Source organism: Nakaseomyces glabratus, chromosome B (genome assembly GCF_010111755.1).
Source record: "Nakaseomyces glabratus chromosome B, complete sequence".
NCBI lineage: Eukaryota > Fungi > Ascomycota > Saccharomycetes > Saccharomycetales > Saccharomycetaceae > Nakaseomyces > Nakaseomyces glabratus.
Genome location: NC_088952.1, coordinates 83,962 through 106,455, shown reverse-complemented (window position 1 = coordinate 106,455; position 22,494 = coordinate 83,962). Strand labels below are relative to the sequence as shown.

At 40.4% G+C, this 22,494-nt stretch overlaps 9 protein-coding genes and 1 non-coding gene across 10 annotated transcripts; 4 read left to right on the top strand and 6 right to left on the bottom strand.

The window, feature by feature from the left end:
- Positions 1-203: 203 nt before the first annotated feature.
- VTA1 (Vta1p) lies at positions 204-1,379 on the top strand (the record flags this gene model as incomplete). Its single annotated transcript, XM_445019.1, has 1 exon — positions 204-1,379. One exon carries the CDS (start codon positions 204-206, stop codon positions 1,377-1,379), a length of 1,176 nt encoding a protein of 391 aa, XP_445019.1.
- A 446-nt stretch (positions 1,380-1,825) lies between these two features.
- SAM1 (methionine adenosyltransferase SAM1) lies at positions 1,826-2,974 on the bottom strand (the record flags this gene model as incomplete). Its single annotated transcript, XM_445018.1, has 1 exon — positions 1,826-2,974. One exon carries the CDS (start codon positions 2,972-2,974, stop codon positions 1,826-1,828), a length of 1,149 nt encoding a protein of 382 aa, XP_445018.1.
- A 789-nt stretch (positions 2,975-3,763) lies between these two features.
- GVI51_B00935 (YbhB/YbcL family Raf kinase inhibitor-like protein) lies at positions 3,764-4,396 on the top strand (the record flags this gene model as incomplete). The annotated part of the gene is made up of 1 exon (XM_445017.1): positions 3,764-4,396. One exon carries the CDS (start codon positions 3,764-3,766, stop codon positions 4,394-4,396), a length of 633 nt encoding a protein of 210 aa, XP_445017.1.
- A 519-nt stretch (positions 4,397-4,915) lies between these two features.
- GVI51_B00913 (uncharacterized protein) lies at positions 4,916-7,144 on the bottom strand (the record flags this gene model as incomplete). Its single annotated transcript, XM_445016.1, has 1 exon — positions 4,916-7,144. The coding sequence occupies one exon, from the start codon at positions 7,142-7,144 to the stop codon at positions 4,916-4,918; it is 2,229 nt and encodes a 742-aa protein (XP_445016.1).
- A 2,450-nt stretch (positions 7,145-9,594) lies between these two features.
- tL(CAA)2 lies at positions 9,595-9,713 on the bottom strand. The gene is made up of 2 exons: positions 9,676-9,713; positions 9,595-9,638 (listed from the first exon to the last, which is right to left on the bottom strand). It is a non-coding gene; the product is annotated as a tRNA-Leu (tRNA).
- A 531-nt stretch (positions 9,714-10,244) lies between these two features.
- On the bottom strand, positions 10,245-12,116 carry AGP1 (amino acid transporter AGP1; the record flags this gene model as incomplete). The annotated part of the gene is made up of 1 exon (XM_445015.1): positions 10,245-12,116. One exon carries the CDS (start codon positions 12,114-12,116, stop codon positions 10,245-10,247), a length of 1,872 nt encoding a protein of 623 aa, XP_445015.1.
- Positions 12,117-16,635: 4,519 nt separating this feature from the next.
- Positions 16,636-17,217, top strand: HBN1 (nitroreductase family protein; the record flags this gene model as incomplete). The annotated part of the gene is made up of 1 exon (XM_445014.1): positions 16,636-17,217. One exon carries the CDS (start codon positions 16,636-16,638, stop codon positions 17,215-17,217), a length of 582 nt encoding a protein of 193 aa, XP_445014.1.
- A 277-nt stretch (positions 17,218-17,494) lies between these two features.
- FUS1 (Fus1p) lies at positions 17,495-18,733 on the bottom strand (the record flags this gene model as incomplete). Its single annotated transcript, XM_445013.1, has 1 exon — positions 17,495-18,733. The coding sequence occupies one exon, from the start codon at positions 18,731-18,733 to the stop codon at positions 17,495-17,497; it is 1,239 nt and encodes a 412-aa protein (XP_445013.1).
- Positions 18,734-19,118: 385 nt separating this feature from the next.
- Positions 19,119-20,303, bottom strand: RNQ1 (prion domain-containing protein RNQ1; the record flags this gene model as incomplete). The annotated part of the gene is made up of 1 exon (XM_445012.1): positions 19,119-20,303. One exon carries the CDS (start codon positions 20,301-20,303, stop codon positions 19,119-19,121), a length of 1,185 nt encoding a protein of 394 aa, XP_445012.1.
- A 334-nt stretch (positions 20,304-20,637) lies between these two features.
- On the top strand, positions 20,638-21,954 carry BIK1 (Bik1p; the record flags this gene model as incomplete). Its single annotated transcript, XM_445011.1, has 1 exon — positions 20,638-21,954. The coding sequence occupies one exon, from the start codon at positions 20,638-20,640 to the stop codon at positions 21,952-21,954; it is 1,317 nt and encodes a 438-aa protein (XP_445011.1).
- Positions 21,955-22,494: the final 540 nt, after the last annotated feature.

The following is a 22,494-nucleotide window of genomic DNA, read 5'->3' as shown; positions in this document are numbered from 1 at the left end:
CTATATGTCCAAAGAAGTTGTATTGTTGTCCTCTTTCCATCAAACTTCTGAAATTCTAAACTTTCTGGCGTTCGCTTCAAGGTGGAAGAAGCTCGTTTCCAACGCAAAACCTTATCGCAGGCATAAAAGGGACTGGGGATGAGCATGAAGATGTATATAGTAGGGCATTGGCATAGAGGTCGAAACGATAACGGCACAAGAAGATGGATAGTGGATCAGTACGGTTAGTTGCCACCGCGCAGGACATGGAGCGAGCTGGGCTTGCAGTGGTTGCGTATTACCTGCGGTTGTATGCGGTGGAGAAGCTTTTGCAACTGAGCGAGCGGTCTGATGAGGTTACAGAGGCTGCTACGATGTTGCTTGACCAGATTGAGACCTTCAAGCAGGAAGTCACAGGTTCTGAGGATTCTGAAGCTGATGGAGTGAAAGTACTGCTGCAGGACAGCAAGAAAGCCATGGTTTACATGCTGAATTTTGCGATGTCATTGTACAATGATAAATTAAAACAGGTTCAGGATGGGCCTTGGGATCTGACACTCAAGCGTGGTTTGTGGTGCTGCATTGATCTGTTTACATGTGTCATTCATCTTTGGCAGTCTGATTTGCAAGATTTGTCTAAAGTAGCAGAGAGAGTAAAATATTGTAAGATATATTTGAGTAAAATGGCCAAAGGTGAGTTGCAAAAGCAAGAGGCCGAGCCTAATGATGAGGAATTGGATAAAGAACTGGACAATCTTGTTACTGATACAGCTAAGGAAGAGTCCGGCGAGGAAAAACCTCAAGAATTGGACTATGCGGACTTTTTGGGAGGTGATGATGAATCTAATGATGTTCCACTTGATAAATCCGAGGAAGAGGAAGTCAACAAGTTGGTAGGAGATTCACAAGATAATGCGGTGACTGAAGATGATGTTGACGATTTAATCAATAAGCTTAAGATGGCTGATGAGGACTCAGAGAACGAACCTGATGATCTTTACAGATCACAAGCCGATGAAAATGGTGGTAGTGAAGAGCCAAGTAACCTTGGATTACCCGACACACCCGCTAACATACCGTCTAGGAAGTTGGACACCCCAGCATTTGTCGATTCAAGTGACGAGGACCAAGGCAGTGATGCCGATGTGGAAGAAAAGGACGATGCAGTGGAGCCTGTGGTTCACACAAGTTCAACTCCTATGGAACAAGAGCTGGAAGAGCTAGAGACTTCCAAACCAACATACACGAAGAATGATCTGGCGAATATGATGGATAAAGCAGATAAGATAGAGAAAATACAGCGATTTGCTAAATATGCTATTAGTGCACTGAACTACGAGGACATATCCACAGCGCGTGACGAATTAACCAAGGCTTTAGAGTTGTTAAACACTATGTAGAGGTAAGGGAAATCCTATATAACAACAGATATATGCATGACAATACTCAAGACAGATTTGTTTTGTTACTAAAAAAGTTGAAGTTTTTATTAATATACATGATTTGAGTTGAGCAAATCAACAAAGGTTTATAAAGTTTTATTTAATTATGAATGAATAAGATTGCCTTAGAATACCAAAATAATGTCCGATATATTGGAAAAATTAGTGAGAATTGGAAGTGAAATTTTGTTGAAACAATTTTTTGTTTATTTTGTATCTTTAATATAAGTTATTTTTTTTCCATCTTTTCAAAAGCAAACTCTCAAAATGCAAAATGGGGTTCAATTATTTTGTAAGTCAAACAAATACTTTTCTCGGTTTGTTTGGGATGGTTGAAAAGAAAAGAACAGGTACAATAGAAAGAAAGCTGTGCATCAAAAATACGTTAAATGGTATTATTACAATTAGATGACCAACTTCTTTGGTTGTTCCCATGGGTATTCTTGGTTGGTGAAGTGACCGTAGGAAGCGGTTGGCAAGTAGATTGGTCTAGCCAAGTCCAATTCCTTGACCAAGATACCTGGTCTTAGGTCGAAGTTCTTCTTGATGATTTCAATGATTTCGTCATCTGGTCTGGTAGCGGTACCGTAAGTCTCGACGTGTAGAGACAATGGTTCGGCGATACCGATGGCGTAAGAGAATTGGACTTGAACTCTCTTACATAGGCCAGCGGCGACTAGGGACTTAGCGACCCATCTGGCGGCGTAAGCGGCAGAACGGTCGACCTTGGAGTAGTCCTTACCGGAGAAAGCACCACCACCGACGGAGGAAGCACCACCGTAGGCGTCGACGATGATCTTTCTACCGGTCAAACCGGCGTCACCTTGAGGGCCACCGATGACGAATCTACCGGAAGGTTGGATGTAGTACTTGGTGTTCTCATCTAGCATGTCTGCTGGGATGACTTTGTCGATGATTTCGGTCTTGATCTTAGATCTCAAGTCCTCGGTGGAGATTTCGTCGGCGTGTTGGGCGGAGACGACGACGGTGTCGATTCTCTGTGGGACCCATCTACCGCTCTCGTCCTTGTACTCGACGGTGACTTGGGTCTTGGTGTCTGGTCTCAACCAGGCCAAGGAGCCGTCACGTCTGGCGTCGGCCATGGCCATGTTCAGCTTGTGGGCCAACAGGATGGTCAATGGCAGACCTTCTGGGGTCTCGTCAGTAGCGTAACCGAACATGATACCTTGGTCACCGGCACCGATGTTCTCCAAGTCCTTCTCCTCGTGCACACCTTGGGCAATGTCTGGGGACTGCTGCTCGATGGCGACCAAGACGTTACAGGTCTTGTAGTCGAAACCCTTGTCGGAAGCGTCGTAACCGATCTTCTTGATGGTGTCTCTGACGATCTTCTGGTAGTCCAGCACAGCCTTGGTGGTGATCTCACCGAAGACCATGATCATACCGGTCTTGGCAGCGGTCTCACAGGCGACCTTGGAGTGTGGGTCGACAGCAAGACAGGCATCCAGGATGGCATCGGAGACTTGGTCACAGATCTTATCTGGGTGACCTTCACCGACGGATTCAGAAGTAAACAAGAAAGTACCAGCCATTGTTACGTTGTGATGTGATGTATGTGTGTGTGGTTATGTTCTATCGGCTTGAACAATTGACAGCAATTGACATTTGGGCCATTGCAAGCTTATATAGTGAAAAATTTCAGAATTTCAGAATTTCAGCTCAAATTTTTTTTTTTTCACTTTCCTCAGCCATAAGCACAGAAGGGAACATACACAAATTTTCACAAGGGCCATCGCACACTCAGCGCACAGCGCACAGCACAGCATACAGCAGAGCATACAGTAGTGCGCACAGCACAGCGCAGCGCAAAAACTGAAAATTTTTTAGTGATGCGAACGGTCAGTCCTCAGAGACGCCCGCACTACTACCCGTCCAGGGCATCGCAACCGAAAAACTGTGTCTTTCCCTGGCAGTACGCTCACTCTGCGCATTGGCACCTTCGCAGTACAAAGTTTCTATCGGGCCGTGTGCCGTGTGCAGTTATGTTCTTGGTGGGGGGTGCCTGAATTCCGTTTTATGCGGGACGCCACAGTTTTTGTGTGTGTTGTACGAAGTGGGTGTTGGTTTCCTGCGTTGACAGTGATGCGTTGCGGGTAACTCTCTCTCTTCTTTCCCAATACTTGCGGGTAACCCTGCTTTACCTTCTATACACTTTGCGGGGTTACCCGCAAAGTGTAATACGAGAAACCCTTTAATATACAATATCCCCTTACTATAGCAATATAAATAGGTATGTAGTTGTTGGAAGGGGGGGGTGTTAGGTCGATGCTGGTGTACCGTTACAATTGCAACTACACTTACAACCGCACATTGCAACAACTATGAACTACAGCGTCAACACTACACAGGCTATTGTAGACCCTTTGAAGAAGCACGAGGTCATCCCCGATGTGGTTCCTGACTTTGAGCCACAGGGGTTCCTCACCATTGAGTACCCACACAGCAACTCCGTAACCCTCGGCAACGACATCAGCGTCCCAATGGCCAGCTCGCTGCCCGAGATCACTTACACTTCCACCTCCGGCGTGAGCGACCCGGACAACGACAGGTTCATCGTGGTCCTCACAGACCCGGACGCGCCTTCCCGCACGGACCACAAGTGGTCCGAGTACTGCCACTACGTCAGAACAGACATACAGCTGGTGCCTAACAACAAGCTCGCCTCGGCTGCAGGTGCCGCCGGCGGCGTCTCCCGCGAGTTTGTCTGCGCCGACCTCAACGCAAACGGCAACACCCTGGTGGAGTACATGGGGCCGGCACCTCCTAAGGGCACCGGCAAGCACAGGTACGTGTTCCTTCTGTACAGACAGAACGCGCCCTCTTCCCAGCTGACAAAGATCAAGGATAGAGCCAACTGGGGATACGGCGAGCCTGCCGTCGGCGCCGACAAGTGGGCCAAGGAGAACAAGCTAGAGCTTTTGGCTGCTAACTTCTTCTTCGCCGAAAACGCTTAAATATATAAATATATACACACACACATACCTATATATATTTATATGTATATGCTGATATGTTGTTCCCCCAATACTCTTTTTAACATCTACTATTACACTGCCTCGAGAAACATAGCCAACCATTCCGCCCCTCAGTCTGTGTATGTACAATATTTTTTTTAAGAAATTTATTTATATTTATAAAAACTATATTCGTTAAAGTCGTTTCATTATTATAATACTTCAAAAGTATTAGGCGGGAAAAGAACAACAAAAAAAAAATACAACTTGTTGTTTGGATTTGAGAATAACAGGTTTCTACGCCGAGGCCACAGGAATTTCGGTTTCTTCAACAATAAGCTCAGTTTCATAAAAAGTTTCATAAAACTCTAGCTCAATAATGGGAATATAAGCAACAATAGGAAAAATATGTGACATGCCAAACAGGCTGCAATAGAAAACTCATTTTGCATCTGATATTAGACAAGTCTGGGCCATATTAGTTACAAAATTAAAAAAAAAATAGCATAGCATTTCAGCTTATACCGGAGTGTTGAATAAGTGCTCTACTAACTCAGTATACACACCAATCTGGAAGTTGTCCAGCTCTATACTCTTTAAAGGAGGAGCCACAACAAGACCGTCCTTCACACCGTTGCTATTGTTGTCATTGCCATTGTTATAATCATCCGCACTATATTGCTGCATCATCTTCTGGTACATCTCCATCTCTTTGCGGTTAGGGTCGTAGTACTTTCTATCAATTTCTAAATTATTAGGAATAGCGCATAACCAAATTCTAGTCTTGTAGAATTTGAACAGTTCCTTGATCAATTCTCTGAAGTCATTCCTCTCTTCACAAACATAATAAAACGTCAATTTCTTTCTATCAAATTGGAATTCGGCATTCAATATCTTAATGTTCAAACGTGGGGTACACGATTGCTTGTTAATCACTTTCTGAGACATTTCGTCGGCTTTGTCTCCAGAAGTATCTGTAGATTCGTTAGGAGGAGTGCCACTTGAACTGTTACTCTCCGTACTGTTACCACTGTTGTTGCGGTGATTGTGGTTTAACCCACTGTTTAAAGACCGTAACTTCAGTTGAGCAATATGTAGAGCCTTCAACTCATCCTGAAACTTGTTGTGCAGGTTTGTTGTGACCTCCCAGGAATTTGCAAATCTCAAAACTTGTTTTGAAGGAACTACTAGCTGCGTTAACTCTATAATATCGTAAAGTTTGGGGTTTAGTTCGTCGCCAACACCGTTTGTAGAGTCGATTAGAGCCTTGACAAACTTTTCGATAGGATAATGTTGATTCTTATTTGTTATCAATGAATCAAAGTGTATTTTTTTCTTCAAAAAGTTAATAATCAAAGCAAGGTTTAAATCCACAATAGGTTCGACTACAAGAATCAAATCTTTTCCTCTATCACCATCTACAATAACTAGATCACCCTTCTTGAGCGCTAAGTTACTGTTTTGAGGAATTGACAGTAATTCCAGCTTACCATTCTTTAGAGCACCCAATACCAAAGGCTTATAATGAAGGTATGAAGACGCTGTGCCCTTCCCCCTTCTATTGTTCATATTTGCCGTAACAAAGGCTTCAGATTGAGGATTATAATTCAAGTTACAGCTCTTCAAGAACCCCAGGAACTTGTAAAGACGGCTTTTGGTAACATTACTTAGTTCATTCTCGTTTGATGTAGCCTCTAGCATCGGTTTTAAATAGTCCATAAACTCAAACACTTCTTTAGCAGAAAAGTATTTGGAACCACATTCCTGATATAAGTCGTATAGCTTATCCGAAGACGCCAACTGCTTGCTATCAATTACCACTAAACCGTTATCACCACTGTCATTACCACCCACTTGAGTATTTGGATAATAATTTGGATTCTGCTGAGGTTGTTGTCTAACCCCATAATTATAGTCATATGTAGGTTTATAAGCAGTTTGTTGTGGCTGTTGATTGTATGCGTAGTAATCATAAGGGTATTGTGCTTGGAAATTGTTCCCGTTGGTATTCTTGTAATAATTCCCATCTGTAAACTGGTTAGCATTCTGGCTTTGTTGGAACTGGTTGGCACCAGCTGGTTGTGAATTACGGCGGCTCACATAATCTCCAGTACCAAATAACTCCATTCTTGTAGGGTTATCGAAGTGTTGTTGGTGATTATTAAAGGTAGGACTTTTCATGTCGGCATTTACTGCATATCTTGAATAAGTATCTTGGATGGTTCCATTTTTCTCCAAGTTTTGACCTTCATGTATATTCTGATTATGAATTAACGAATCTGCGATGTACGAAGACCTTCTGGCTTCATTGAAAATATTAGCACTACCAAATGCACTCCCAAAACCTGAATTTAATGGTGTTAGCATCATATCAGGACTTAGTGTCATATTTCCACCCAGGCTTCTATTCTCGTTACGATCGTTACTGCTATTATTATGATGGGGCAAAGAGTTCTCAAAAAATATAGATCTTCTTCTAGCATGTTCTTGAGGAGGAGATAATGGCACATTTGCTCTTGGGCTATGGCCAAACCCTTCAATGAAATCTATTCTTGGTGCTCTCTCTGTGTCTTCTTCATGAATAGTTTCATTAACTTTCTTGTTTATTTGTTGCGCCGCATGTGCTTTGCGGGGAAGATCATTCAATGATTTACCACTTGCATTAGTGAATAATAATTTGTCATAATAGTTTCTCAAATCAGTATTATCAGATATGCTAGTGGTGCTGTTGATCGAGGGAAGTTCCATCGTCATAGCTCGGTAATAACAAAATTAAGCGTTGTGATTGCTACTTGAGTAATATCAAACAGACGCGAGATTATTTTTCGTTATTAATATGCCTTGCCGATGAGCGCTCTCTGGTTATAATTAGTATTCCTCTGTTATATTGTAATTCCAAGGATATATCTATTTCTTAGTTTTGGATTACTCAAAAGATTCTCAATCTCTTATTCAATTAATGAATTACTGATTGCAATAGAAAATAGATTTGTTGTAATAATAGAATACCGTGAGTCTCTAATGAGGTCTAAAATTATTTTCCGCCAGAGAACCAAGTTAGCTTTCTTATGGGGAAATAATTTAGATGGGCTGATTTAGTAGAACTTGTTTCTTTATAAATCAAATGAGAATTAGAGAACGAAAGGGATGATCATAACACCAAGCAAATCAAGGATAGCAAAATAGAGTCTAAAGCTCCAGTTATTTGGAAGGGGGTAGTAAGCACTGATTGATCTTAAGAAATGTCCCAAGTAAAACAAACAAGGGGGGCGAAGGTATGGGAAGAGACTTACAAGTAAAGGAAAAGACGGTTGATGCGGAAGATTTGTGAGAAATAGTAAATTGGTAGGTCATAAGGGAGATCTGTGCTGTAGCAGCTGGCACATCTTAGTGTCGCATACCATATCTTTGGACTTTTATCGTGTCATTAATCTTTGTTTATGACTACAGTATGGAAAATCTCGAGCATATGCCTAGAAATTCAGTAACGTATAGTGTCCCAAATCAAGGGGGAGGGGGTACATACAAGGGATGAAAGATTAAAATAACAGCATAGTCAAAATAATGGGAAAGAACACTAGTGAGAACTATTGAAGTTACAAAGCATAGAAATATAAACCGACAGTTTGTATGAGGATTCGCTTAAGGGAAAGTTTCTAACTGTGATTATATTCACAGTGTTGAGTAACAAAAAGCAGTACAAACTGAAAAATGCAATTATTGAAAAAAAGCCTACTGGTAGCATTATTTGACTATTGTAGTCGACTTTTTCCGTAGATTGGCGTGGGATTCTGTTGTAACTTGGTCTTTTCATGCTGATTCCCCGGGATCAAACCATTGAGATATACTTGGTGGACAACCAAGTAAGCTCTGTGGGGGAGTGGCATTGTAAGGGGATGGCAATGAAAACTACCTAGGATCAATGTTTTCCTGTTTGTGAATGTAAATGAAGGGGTGAGACTACATATTGAAATCGGATTGGGAAGATCGTAAAAAAGAAAAGACTAATGTGCTCTTCCCAGACAAACTGTTAAGTGAGGCAAGCAGTGGGTTCCGGTTGAAAACTAATATGGAAACAGTTTACCGTTGCATACATTGCTGGGCTGGTCTCTGTTCTATGGCTGTCACTGCAACTTATGTCGTCAGTAAATAGCCGTAGTAGTTATTTTTATTTTGGTAGGGAGATAAATGTGGGGGAACTGAATAGAAGATCCTCACTTTGGCTCAAAGCGCATTTAAGTCTAACCTTTCAATATTTTCCCCGAGACTACAGCACGCTAATGGACATTGGCCAATACTATGTTCACGAAAGTCAAGACATCTCTATGCTGTACACGTATTATTGATCATACATTATGAGGCATTGGGCGTAAAAATAGATTATGTTATATCATCTTACGCTTCCAGTAGTTACCACCCATCAGCAAAATATAGCCAGGAAGATCCAGCTCACTGAATTCTATAGTTCATAGTGCTATTTAGAGAACAATGAAGTTTTTCCGTTAGTATTTTCTTATGAGATCTTTGAGAGGAAAACGGCACAGAAGCAGCAGTACGAAACCCTTATACACTTCCCCTTTTGTGAAGGACACCAAACAATCTTTTCAGGGAGAATGGGGGGTAATTTTAGTTTTCTAATTGTCCCTCGTAGAGACGTAATATGAAAACGTTATATTAGTAATTTTTCCGTGCATAGGTTTGTCTACCCCTCTTCTTGCAATTTTTCAGTGTTTTCCCTTTAATAGGGTGGGGCAACGAATAACTAGAGCATTTCTAGTTTTCGAGCACAAAAGGGCAAAATAACCAGCCGAAAGAGTTGACACTAAGAATAAACGCGGACGACCTATTATGTTGGTTTTGATGAGGGAAATATTGGAAAGATAGAGATATGGGACTTTTCAGACATTCGCTACAAAGACTCAAAAACGAACAAGCGTTCGCATAATTTGAAATAGTTTTGTTACAGTTCAGAAAAACTACTATCAGGGCTAAGCTAGTATACGGTAGCTAAGCGAATATGCTCAAACTACCTAAAATATCGCGGAACTCTATCTTGATAAAATTACTACAGTAAATATAATGGAAAAAAAAAGGAAAGGATCAGTACTTAGGCATATATCACTTGTACTATATTATAGCACACGAAATCCAACAACGTATTATGTTACATTGATCGTATTTAAAAATCAAAAAAATAATGGTTGCTAAGAGATTCGAACTCTTGCATCTTACGATACCTGAGTGCTCCTGAGTTTGTTAACCCAGTAAGTATTTTTCAACTTGAATCAGGCGCCTTAGACCGCTCGGCCAAACAACCATATTGTACTTGATGATTTTGTCTAAGTTTTAGTGACTAAAACGTAGTTGTTTTGAGTAAAATTGGTAAGACTCTGTTGATTTATTTATCTATAATCAGAGAAAGCTATAACGGCTAATCATGGCCATTGTTCATCTAACTATAATCATTAACGTATGCTAACTCTTTTCTATTCAGATAAAAAAATGTAGTTTTTTGCACAAATATTTGTTTATATGTTTAGGTAATAGATAAATGGTTGAACGTCCTATTGATCTAACAAATCCTTGATATAAATGAAGAATTTGGTAATGAATAAAAACAAAATGAAAGTCAATGAATATGATTTAAATATAGATGCTAATGTACAATGCTCATAATAGTTATAAATATCAATAAGGTAAATAATACAAGACAGTAATTGTTAATTTTTTTTTTTTGATTTTTATTTTATTTTGTCGTCAGACTAATAGTCGATTTAATTCATGCAAAAGTGTGAAAGTCCAAGCTCAAAAATTATGAACTTGAAAATCAATAAGATGAACAGAGATTTCAACACCAGAAGGCAGCTATTCTCTTGAGGTAGCCACCATTCTTTAGCTTCTCTCTATACTCTTCGTCTTCTTGCTTTAACAATTCTTCATCAAAAATTTGTCTGTGCTTATCCAAGTCAATATTGTTCGCTCTAATGAACAAGCTCCAGTCCTTCTTCCAAATTTTGTAACCAACGTAGAATAAAATCAAAATTGGCATAGCTAAGTAATTCTCAAAGAAACCTTGGGCGTCTAACTTACCTTCACCAATTGGTGCAATGGCAACCCAGAACTGAGCAATCAAAATCATGACCAGCATGAAACAGACATAGTAAGAACCCCAAACACCAGTCTGAGCCTTGAAACCAATCTCTCCCAAAGACCTCTTTTGTACAAACATGGCCTTTCTGAATCTAATATGGGATAGGCAAATGGCGAACCAAGTAAATACTTGAGATAAACCTGAAATAGCTAACAACCAGGTGAAAACTTGTTCTTCCTTTGGAGAAGCAGCACAGAAGGAAATAATTGCAAATACACCAGCACAAACCATAGCTCTGAATGGTCTACCTTCCCTGTCAACATAGTCAAAGAACTTTGGAGCATTACCTTGTTGTGCCAAGGAGTACAAAAGACGAGAACTGGAATAGAAAGCAGAGTTACCAACCGATAGAACTGACAATAGGATCACAGCATTAATGAAATGTGGAACGACTTTTACACCATGTGTAGAAACAGCCAGAACATATGGAGAGGCCTTTGTGGCAGAACCCCCAGAACCCATTAACTGATCAGAGTCATATGGAACCAAGAAACCGACCAAAGTGATTGAACCTAAGAAAATGAACAAAATTCTATAAAGAACCTTTTTGGCAGCAGATGGAATAGCCTTTCTTGGATTTGATTGCTCGGCAGCAGTCAAGGCGATGAATTCAGTGGCACCAAAAGCAAAGGCGGCAGTAACCATGGTAGCCATGATACCCTTGAAATGATCAATTGGACGGTCACCAGCAAAGGCACCTGGTGTATGCCAGTACCTGTCACCAATGTAGCCATCATTACCAGCACCACCAGTGTTGATTACAATACCCAGGATAAAGAAGCCAATCATCATTAGAATTTTGCAGCAATTGAAGAAGAATTCAGCTTCAGCGTAACCACGAGCACCAAAAGTATTAATGACAATGATCAAGACGTAGAAAATACCAACAAAAATATCAGCATTAACAGTGGTAGTCCAATACTTAATAGTCATCGAGGCGGTAACCAGTTCTAAAGGACAGACACATAACCATTGGATACAGTATACCCAAGCAACAGAGAAACCAAATGCAGGGTCAACCAAGAATGAAGGATAAACATTAAAACCACCACTTAGAGAACTGTATGAGACAGCCAATTCACCAGCAGCTTGAATAATACAGTACAGACAAGTACCCATAATAGAGTAACCAATTAGAAGACCAGCAGGACCAGCATTGTGCAGGGCCTTAGCGTTACCAACCAATAAACCTGTACCAATACCTGTACCCAAAGAGATAAGAATGACATGTCTAGGTTTGATTGTTTGTTTCAATTCTTTGTTCTTTTGATTACTCTTTTCAGTGAGAACTTGATTTTCTTGTACTTCAAGATCGGCAACTTCTTTACCATCTTTGTCCAAGTTTTCAGAACTACCATCACAAGAAGCGGCAGAGGTGATTTCAGAGTTATTTTGTTGTTCAGCTCTCTTGAATGAGTCAACAAATCTTCTAAATTGGGATGGGGCTGGAGTATTTGGTGTAGCAGAGGTCTCCGGAGTCACAGAGACTTCACGAGGTGACATATACTCAACCTCTTTATCACTGACTTTATCATTAAAATCAGCGGAATTATCTTTAAAATCAGACATAGCAAATTCCTGTTAAGAGCGTAATAAAATCCTTACTCAACGGATGAACAAGTAGCAGTAAATTTAAAATTGTTTTGTTAATGTGTAGCACCAATAATGAACAGTTATTAGAATTCTATGTTCGAATATCTGTTTGTTATTGATATGATTATTATTGTTTATTTGATGATGATGATTTTATATTTTACATAAATAAATATAAGAGAAAGGATTACAAACTTTTGGAAAATTAGAAACAATCTTGAGCTTTTATATGTTTTCAAACTTCTTACAAAAACAAAATTATAATCAATATCTGTTATTCACAAAATATTGTGATTATAGATAAACGTTATCCATTAAGAGTCAGAGATAACCTTATTATCCTCTAGACCCGCATTCCACGTCATCGCCAACAAAGACACACAGTATGAGCTGCACAAACTCAAACAATCGGACCCTGGAAGTAATTGAATTCTCTTTGGGTGAAGATTGAGATATGTGATTCTCGAGAGGAGGGATGAAGGAGACTCAAACTTGCCGTAGATTGTTGCCAAATAAACAATGGCAGATGACTTACTTCTTGCAAAATTTATTTTTATTTTTAGCCTAATGTTTGTTAGTCTTTTGGCACTTTTGAAGTCTTGAATCAGTGTGACAATCTGCGGGGTGATTGTGGGGCAGTGGGAGGATAGGCATGAAAGTGGTGGGAATTGACAGTTTAGGGTTGCTTCATGCTGTGAGGGCGGGTTAGGGCTTTGTTTTGTTAGCCCAGAGTATATAGTGTTCGAGCTCTTCTCCCCCCCCATCCTTTTGTGAGCCCCGCTTCAGCAATGTTTAACTGAAAAAGACAATGGGCTTGGGAAGTGGGGTGGAGGGTGGGAGGGCAAACACAAGAAAAACAAAGTGACAAGAACATTGCTCCTGGATTATTGTGACTTTCATTTTCACAACAGGCACCAAAGATATTATGTGTAGGTGTACACCTAAGAAAGGTTTAAAGAAAAGAGAGGGTTTTAGGGCTTCTGCACAGAAGGTGCCAGAGGGCTTCCTTTGGATCTGAACTCAAATAGAAAGAGTAGTAGAAATATACTGTACTTATAAGCTGTAATCTATGCAACGTAATCTCAGAAGAAAGTCTTACCAGAGAACTCAGGTAAACGTAAAGTGAAAATGAAAGTGAGCTCTGCGAAGGAATCTCTGCAAGGAACCGGTCAGATAAAACGCAACGTAATAGTCGTAAGTAATTGAAAAGTGATGTACGCTATTGTCTTAGCGATCTACCATTTCTGTAATCTCAATTGGCCGGGGAAGGAGAGGGGTGTGTGGGTCTTTCCTTTCCGAATATCTTCACAGCAACTTCCGTACACTCCCAGCACGGTCTGCTGGATTTCTCCTGCTGTGTTTTCTTAAACGACGAGAGCAACATGGGTTAGCAAAAAAACGGAACTTGGAACTGCCTCGAATTATCGAGCTTTCGTACGGCAAAAGCTTAGCAAAATCAACAGTGGCATAACTTCCAACCCGCTTCATGCTTCCCGTTACTACTGGGGTTGTTGTACAAAAGTGAGACAACTATTTTTTTCACCCGTTCCGTCGGGTCCCCAGCTACGTGGTTCAGCTTAGCCCTGCTTTAAGGTCCTACTTTTCGCCTCTGCAGAGTAGATGACATATTGTCTATCTCGCACGTGTAATAAATCGTACAAAGAGTGTATTAGACCAGCGGGCTACTCCGTCTTCTTCGTAATTAGGAACTACCTGTCTCGAGCACCTCCTCACCTTGAACTTGCTCACGGCCCACCTAGCCTCACCTAACGCAAGTGGGTGAGAAAAGGTGCCGTAGAACGACTTTCTGTATGAGGAAGTGGTGGAACGCTACAAGTGCCCACTCAAATACAGCATTACGTCAGAATTGTAAGTAGAGTTGTCTTTGTATCGAGAGCCACCTCTTGAATAATGTGGGTCAGTATGCTTGTGTGTGTGGGGGGTGGGAGGGGGGGGTAGGAACTTTCCTCTACTTATTTAACCAAATTGAAATATACGTAATAATAAAAGGCTAACGCCAAGTACAGGAGTGCAGTAGAGTATTCGCTTTTTGAGTGTATGTAATAGAGAAATACCTTTGGCTGCGATTAGCGCTACAATATAGATTGCTTATCTTAAGCCTTGCTCACCCGCAACTGCTATTTTTTTATGTAGTGGTACTGAAGACTCACAACCATCTGTAAAATCATCTAGTAAATCAACCATCACTGATATTCGCAGTTCTACATATCGAATACACCATTAGTTAATCAATATAGCCCAGTAAGACTAAAATTTGAGGAACGAGACATAACAGTCAATCAATGACAAATACATTATTAGTTTTCTACCGACTCAAAGGTGACCCGAGTTTGGGCACAGGATAGAAAACTTCTCACCCCACATTATTTAGACACGAATAATAACCTCATAAGTATACAATATATATGCGGAGTAGCACCTTTAGCAAGCGCTTAACTGCTGCGTTTTCTGCATTCAATATCAAGTCTCACCTATAAGTTCATATTGTAGTCATATCTACTCTCATTACCGTATTGATATCATGTAACACGTTTTTAATTGTCAGATGATAAATTCGTCGAATGATATACAGAGCTCATCATGTATTATTATTCGTACAGATATACCTACAATGAGTGAACGGCTAAGTGCTTGATATTTGAACTAGATAACCTAACCAAGTATCTTCAACAGGTATGATGATGTACTACTACGTATTAGGAAAATAGGAGTAAGGGGTAATACAAAGAATATCAAAAACTAATCTCAATCTAAGTGATCAGGTTTACTTTCTTACATAATTGTTATTACAAGTTTGGAATTTCTAGTGAATTCTTCCACATTAAAAATGACTCTTTCACACATTGGAAAAGGGTTACCACACTTGTAGAACTTCTATATATCGTAAAACTGGCAATTAGGAGCTGTGGCCGAAACAGCCTGCCACTACTTTTACTCACTTTTAGAATGATTAACACATTTGACACAAAGTAAGGCGAGTGCTGCCATATTGGGTTCCTTCACCACTATCATCTTTTATTATTTTTACCTTATGCAAACATAAGGAAAGAGTGCTTTTCCAACCACGAGATCAAATTATGAAACTATTACATAGTCCAATTCTCGTAAAAACCAGTACTATGTTGCAACTTACATCCTATGGCTTAGAAGTTGATGTAAAAGATCGTACTGTGTTCAGGCTGAAAAGGTGTCTGTGCAATGAGTGGCCCAAACTTCCAACGACTACGGCTCCACAGGTACGTAGAGCATAAGCTTGCCCACTTACACCAATCACCAATAACAACGCATTAAAAGGAGAGACCCCAAAGCCAAAAATCAGTTGGACACCCAACGCTCATATTTGACAAGAATTCTATAGAAAGCGTCGACTGCTTTAGAAAAGGGGTGTGAGTGTAGCCTCAACCGATTCTCGCATTGCCAACAGACAGAGATTGAACACGGGAAAGCATAATTAAGAACAGTGAAGAACACGAGCATTAAAGCCTTTGTAAGTTTTACAAACCTGAACAGGAAACAACTTGACCTGACTTTTCCCCATACATTTACTATGAAAGCTGTACTTGCCTCCTTTATTTTGCGTAGATACCTTGCCGTCCAAAAAACCTATTCTCTCACCTTAACGAAATACAGAGCAAAGAAAATCTCTCTACAATCTTGGCTCCCACCCCTGTAAAAGAGACAAAAATCCAAAATCATCACTATCAATATTAGTAAGACACAGAAGCACAATGATTCTTAGGAGGACAACTTCTGATCCTCACAGAAATGACCCAAGGAGGTCCGAACCAATCTGCCTCTTAGCTAACAGTTATCTAATACCAACACCAATCAAAAAACAACTAAAATTCTATCTAGTTTCGATGCCTGGTTTGACCGATCTCACGCGTATACTGCAAGGCCTCGGGAGTCTGGGTTAATACCTGTAGAAACACAGGCATGCTCTAAAAACGTCCCTCGATAAAAATAAGAAACAGTAGTACAAAGCAAATGCGTTGGACAAAGAGAGACACCCACAGAGATGCCTGGCACACACCCAGACCGATCAGATCGGGTGTAGGACACACCCTAAATGAAGCTGTAAATCCAGACAAATGGTCTTAGCAAGTTATTTACTGAAGTTAGCACTAAAGTTTTCCATTGCTCGAGGTAAGTCTATTCTTTAAAACAAACCAGAGCTTCTGTTTGCGTTAAGAACATGTTAAACATTAAGGGCCACAGGCTTCCAATGGATCCACAGTTTGATGCTAATGGGCCTCTCCAGTTTTCTATTTTAGACTTGGTGTCCTTTGGCAAATCGCCTAAATTGAAGGATTCTCTTTGCCAATGAAAAGTATATAAACCGAGTAGTTTCATCTTAATATTGATCGATTCATTTTGGAGTTCTTTCATAATTGTCTTCAATTAGATAAAAAAACCAAGTATTATTTTAATTGAATATACACAACCAACCTTTACATATATCAAACCCTTAAAAATGTCCGCTGTTGCTCCATACTTGAAGACCATTGCTTCTAGAAGAACTATCTACGCTCTAAAGCCAGAATTGCCATCCGGTGTTACTATCAATGACGTTCAATCTACCATCCAAGCTATCGTCAAGGAAACTCCAACTGCTTTCAACTCTCAAGTTAACCGTGCTGTTATCTTGACCGGTGAAACCCACAAGAAGGTCTGGGACAGTGTTGCTAACGCCATTGCCGACCCAGCTGGTAAGAAGAGACCAGAATCTGTCAGAGATGAAGCTTACGGTTCCGTTATCTTCTTCACTGATGACAAGACCACCGAAAAGCTACAAGCTGACTTCCCAGCTTGGTCTGCCGCTTTCCCACAATTCGCTGACCACGCCTCTGGTGCCGCTCAAATCAACTCATGGGCTGCTTTGGAAGCTTTGGGTCTAGGTGGTCACCTACAACATTACAACGGTTACGTTAAGGCTGCTTTGCCATCCAAGATCCCAGCCTCTTGGTCCGTTCACTCTCAATTGGTCTTCGGTGCTCCAGGTGCTGCTCCAGGTGAGAAGACTTACATTGACAACGAAGTCGAAATCTTCAACTAAAGTGTTTGAATGTCTTATTTTACCGTTCAATTACTTTTAATTCATTCTAGATAAAACTTGGCATTGAGCAAAACGATATTTTGTTAATAACTGCTAATGCTCACGATATAGAGAGTTCTCCGTATTATGTATGGTCAACTTGTTCATGTTTAGTTGTGTATATGAAATAATCAAATCCAAAGATTATAAACGTTTCATTATGATAAGAAGTGCCTTTGTAAGTAATCAGTGTCTTATTTAGACATCTTGACTTGTTGATAATATAATTTTGTAGAAATTATGATAAAAGACATTTATTAGGTATTATACCTCTATTTTCATTAATATAAGATCCAGATGATACAAGCCTTTTGCCATCACTAGCTTCGATCCGCTCTACTAATGCCCACCCATCATTATGTGACGCTAATACTCTAACTGTTTCACCTACAGTCACATGTATCTCATCACTAAGACTAGGTACATATTCTTCTCGTACTCTATATTGTATTCCAGCTTTCAATTTAACTATCGCAGACGAAGTTGGTGTTAAGGGCAATGGTTTTGTCTTGGCGAGGTAGTCCAGGTGGGTTCGAAGTCTCATTTGGGCTTTTTTTCTATTCTTTTTATAGTTCGGATTTATTGGTAACTCTAAGCCGGATAAGGTAATAGCCGGTTTTTTGAGGCAGGTGCCAGTAATTTCATTCAATTTGTTAGCTTCCTTGCTTTTAACATCATTAACAGACAGTGTATTGATTGAACTCTCTGTTAGTGACCCCAGGTACGTTTCTTCAACATACTGCTCAGTTATTTCTGGCTTATCAACACAACTTTCAACTACTGAAGTCAAGATATTAGAGCATTTAACATTGGGTAAACTTGATATATTTGTCAGATTTTCACTTGAACACTGTAAATATAAAGAACTTCTCAAGAACCATTTTGATAATGGTGAGTTGTACTTCCAGCTATTTTTCTTCTTCTGATCTTTAAAATAATTTGGTCTTATTTCAGGTTCGGCATTTAACATCGAGATACTAGAATCAATACTATAAATATTGGGTGGATGAGAGTACAAATAATTATCAGCATCGGCAAATAGATTAGAGCCGTTACGTGGTAAGTTATTATCAGCGGTAGCGAGCGGACAATGTGCCATTTGCGGCGTCCTAATGTGAGAGTCTTGAGTTATTGCATTAGATACTGTACCAGAACTAGATTTAGTAGCACTGAAGTTATGATCAGTATGCTTAGTAATACCTTCTAAATCAATCCATGCTTGGTCCAAACTTGAAAAATTATCAGTATGCGTTTCAGAACGCCCTATAGCTTTACTAAAATTTGTCCGAGATAACTTATTTCTAACAAAAAAATAGAGCATTATTGCAAATAGCACACCGACTCCAATAGGTAATCCAATCGACAATCCTAATATAAGTCTCAAACTTCTATTATTTTTGTTGGGATTTAATAGGACTGCTGCAGCTTTAAACAAATTGTTGAGTCCCGCCGACAAACTCTTGCCTTTCCCTTTCATCAGTTGCACAGCAGCTGCGACCCAAGTTATTCACTTGACTAATTACACTCGTCAGTAACTAGTGACTTCATGGTATATTTCTATGTACTATAGAAATATATTAAGTACTTAAAGTTGCATTCTTTATTAAACGTGAATAGTGGTTTTATCGCTACTTATCATACCAAATTATATACAAAGAATCGATAAAATACTGTTGTATCAAACTTGACATTTAAGTGTTTCATTTATAATACGTCTATAATTGCTGTGCTACTATTTGATTTTTATCAGCAAGATATATGGCATGCTGTTTCATTTTGAAACAATAGTAGCACAATAAATTTTCAAAAACTTGATGTGACTTGATTATATGTATACACAATATTATAAGCTAATAATAACCCTAGTATCTGTTTGAGAAATGTCCTTGAAAGTTAAAGCCCTCGCCATTATCATTATTTGGTCTTTGTTGCTGTGGGCGCCCATAGTTGTCATTTCCTTGATTGTAACCATACTCTTGATTGCCATAACCTTGATTGTGGTTAGGCTGAGAATAATTTTGATTAGAACCATAGTTTTGATTAGAGCCATAATTTTGATTAGAGCCATAATTTTGAGATTGATTGCTGTAAGCGCCATCACCATGGCCATAACCACCACCATTGTTACTATACTGATTGCTTGGTGGTCTTCCTTGCCCTTGACCATCGTTTTTGTGCATGTAAGAGCTAGCCATGTTCATAATAGATGAGAATGTACCTGACTCTTGATTTTGTTGTTGAGGTGGCCTAGATTGTCCATAACCATCGTTTGAGTATTCGTTCTGACCATAACCGTGGCTACCTTGTCCTTGATTGTTATATCCTTGATTCTGACCGTAGTTTTGATGTCCCTGGTTACTGCCGGCATTTTGATTTTGATTACCATATCCATTACCTTGGCCTTGTTGCGGTTTATTGAAGTAGTTGCTTGCCATTGATGCAATCGAGGAGAATGTGCTCGATTCCTGTTGTTGTGGCTGATGCTGTTGGTAGTTACCACCATATTGTTGCCCGTAAGAACCACCTTGCTGCTGCTGCTGCTGTTGAGGTTTAGATCCCGATCCTTTAAAGTAACTGGATGCCAAGGATGCTAACAATGCACCAGTACCAGCATTTGCCGCACTCTGTTTCCCACTTTGTCCAGAGAACAAAGACAATGCTGAGCCCCAGTTGAAGCCCTGGCCTTGACTCTGCTGTTTGCCACTACCGGATCCCATCATAGTACCCAAAAGAGCAAGCTTACCAAGCTGCGCTTGCGAGGAACCACCCGAGCTGGACATCAAAGCGCTCATCATAGAGTCCCCCATACCACGCTCCCCGGAGCCCGATCCAATATCGCGGGAGCCATCGCGAGACCCATCGCCACCGTTACCATCCCTAGATCTCACATAATCTACAAGCATACCCAACAGCCTCTCGATCATGGACATCTGCCTCTCATCAGGGTCAGACTGTGCTGCTCTGGTCAAGTTGGAGATGGCATTGCCATGCTCTCCGTTTTCAATATCCCTTTCGGCCTGTCCAATAAGTTCATCAACAGAGGACATAATTGCTATCAATTTTGTGTAGTTATTGTGCAGTGAAGTATTGATGCCTTGCTATTACCTGACTGATCGCAAGACAAATTAACCACTCCCTACCAACGTTAGAATAGTGGCCACTATTTATACTTGTGCGATGAGCAATGCTTGTGAAGACCCTTAAATTTATTTTTAGTCTGCTGTGGGCTTTTCAGTGCTCGTTAAGCTACAAACTGAAAAAAGTTGCAAAATGTCATTAAATAATAAGATCGGGTGTACTACAAGCTGGCGATGAGGTTATAAAGAGCTGTGGAGAGACGAGGCGTCATCAAGGCTCTGGGCATCGTTGCGGATTAGTATTATGAGTGCGTACAGCGACAAGATTGGCTGCTATATACAGATCCCGAATCTGGGTCGAGGGCAATTGAAGTACGTGGGTCCCGTAGAGAGCAAGCCAGGCGTGTTTGCGGGTGTTGATCTGTTGGCGAACATAGGTAAGAACGATGGATCTTTCCAAGGTAGGCGGTATTTTCAGGCGGAGTATTCTCAGAGTGGCCTATTTATCCAGTTGCAGAAGATAGAGCATCTCTTGGAGAATGCCACTACAGAATCCAGACGAGAGTCACTTGGGAACACGACCTTTAATCTAGACAAGTATAATGCGCATGAAGACGATAACCTGATGTCGGATGGGGTACACATGTCTGAGAATCGTGTTAGCAGCAATGGTAGTACGATCATAAGGAAACCTCTCGAACAGAATGAAGTGCACTCGCCGACACCGATTAGAAGTTTCAGGATCACAAGCAGAAACAACAATAGAACTCCTACTCAGGGAGAAAGAATGGATATAGACTCTCGAGCCTCTGATTCCCAGACAGAGAGTATAATTAAGGACTACGAGCTTCGGATCGAGAAACAAGAACGAGAAATATTACAATACAGAAAACTACTCGAGGATCAACGAATTGTTCTAGAAGAAATACAACCCACAATAGATGAGTATGAGAACAATGAACGCCGGTTGAGATCTCGGGTACAGGAACTTGAAACAGAGCTCGATAAGCAACGTGAGAAGTTTAAAAGCCAAAAGGAGTTCTTCGAAGCTGAACATGAGCAACTACTCGCTGTGGTGAGTCAGTTACAAGTAGCTATCGAAGAAAACGAACAAAAAGCAATTTCTAGAAAGGAATCACTGAGGGAAGATACTACAGAGATCACAAAGACTATACAGGACTTGACAGACGAACACGAACGCGCCAGAGCTAAATGGGAAAAGGAAAAGATGCAGCTTAAGATGCACAACGACAGTCTGAGCCAGGAATACCAATCATTGAACAAAGAACTAATGAATATGCAAGGCCAGAAAAGCAACCCGCCAACTGATGAATTAAATTCAGAATTGACGGAATTGAGAACAAGGGTACGAACTCTAGAATCCCAGTTACAAGAGAAAAGCTCCGCTGATACAAATATTCAAAGCGGTGCCCAAGCTTCACAATCTCCATCCCAGCCCGAATCGTCGGGATCATCAAGCTCGCTGCCAGTATACAAACCTCCGGTGAAGGTTGACCCGGCTGCCGGTAGAGAACTATGGTGCTATCTCTGTGAAAAACCAGGCCATCGTACCACTGATTGTCCTCACGAATTGAAATCTACAAATGATGAATTCTTCTGAACACAATATACCGTTTTTGTATCCATGACATATGAGTCTTTCTCACTTGGCAAGGCAGCCAAACTCATAAGTACATAGATTAAAAAAGCCACTCGTCCATTCAACGCCTGGAAAAGATCTGTCAATCAAAGTAATTTATTAATTAATTAGTATTAATTAATTCCTTCAACATTTCTCAAAGACGTAACGAGAGCAAGAGCACAGGAACCCACGAAACACAATTATATCGTGCGAACTTTTCCTGTGGAATTCGCTGTATTCTTCAATTCTCTCTCTATTTTTTTTTCAAAAATATCTTGTCACTTCGTTTGAGCGATGCGATGCTTTGAAAAACTGCAAAATTTGGGCTTTCTTTGACTTCTTTCAGTATTCGTCAAATCACTCGTCCTCACTGGCATTGGCTATCTTGTGATATCACGCAGGTATGCTGTTGTCCAGTGAAGGGCAGACAATTACCAATCTGGAAAGGGGACTTTTTCATAGGAATCAATGAGTCAACGTAAGATAGCACAGTTATGTTTGTATTAGTCACATTGTGCA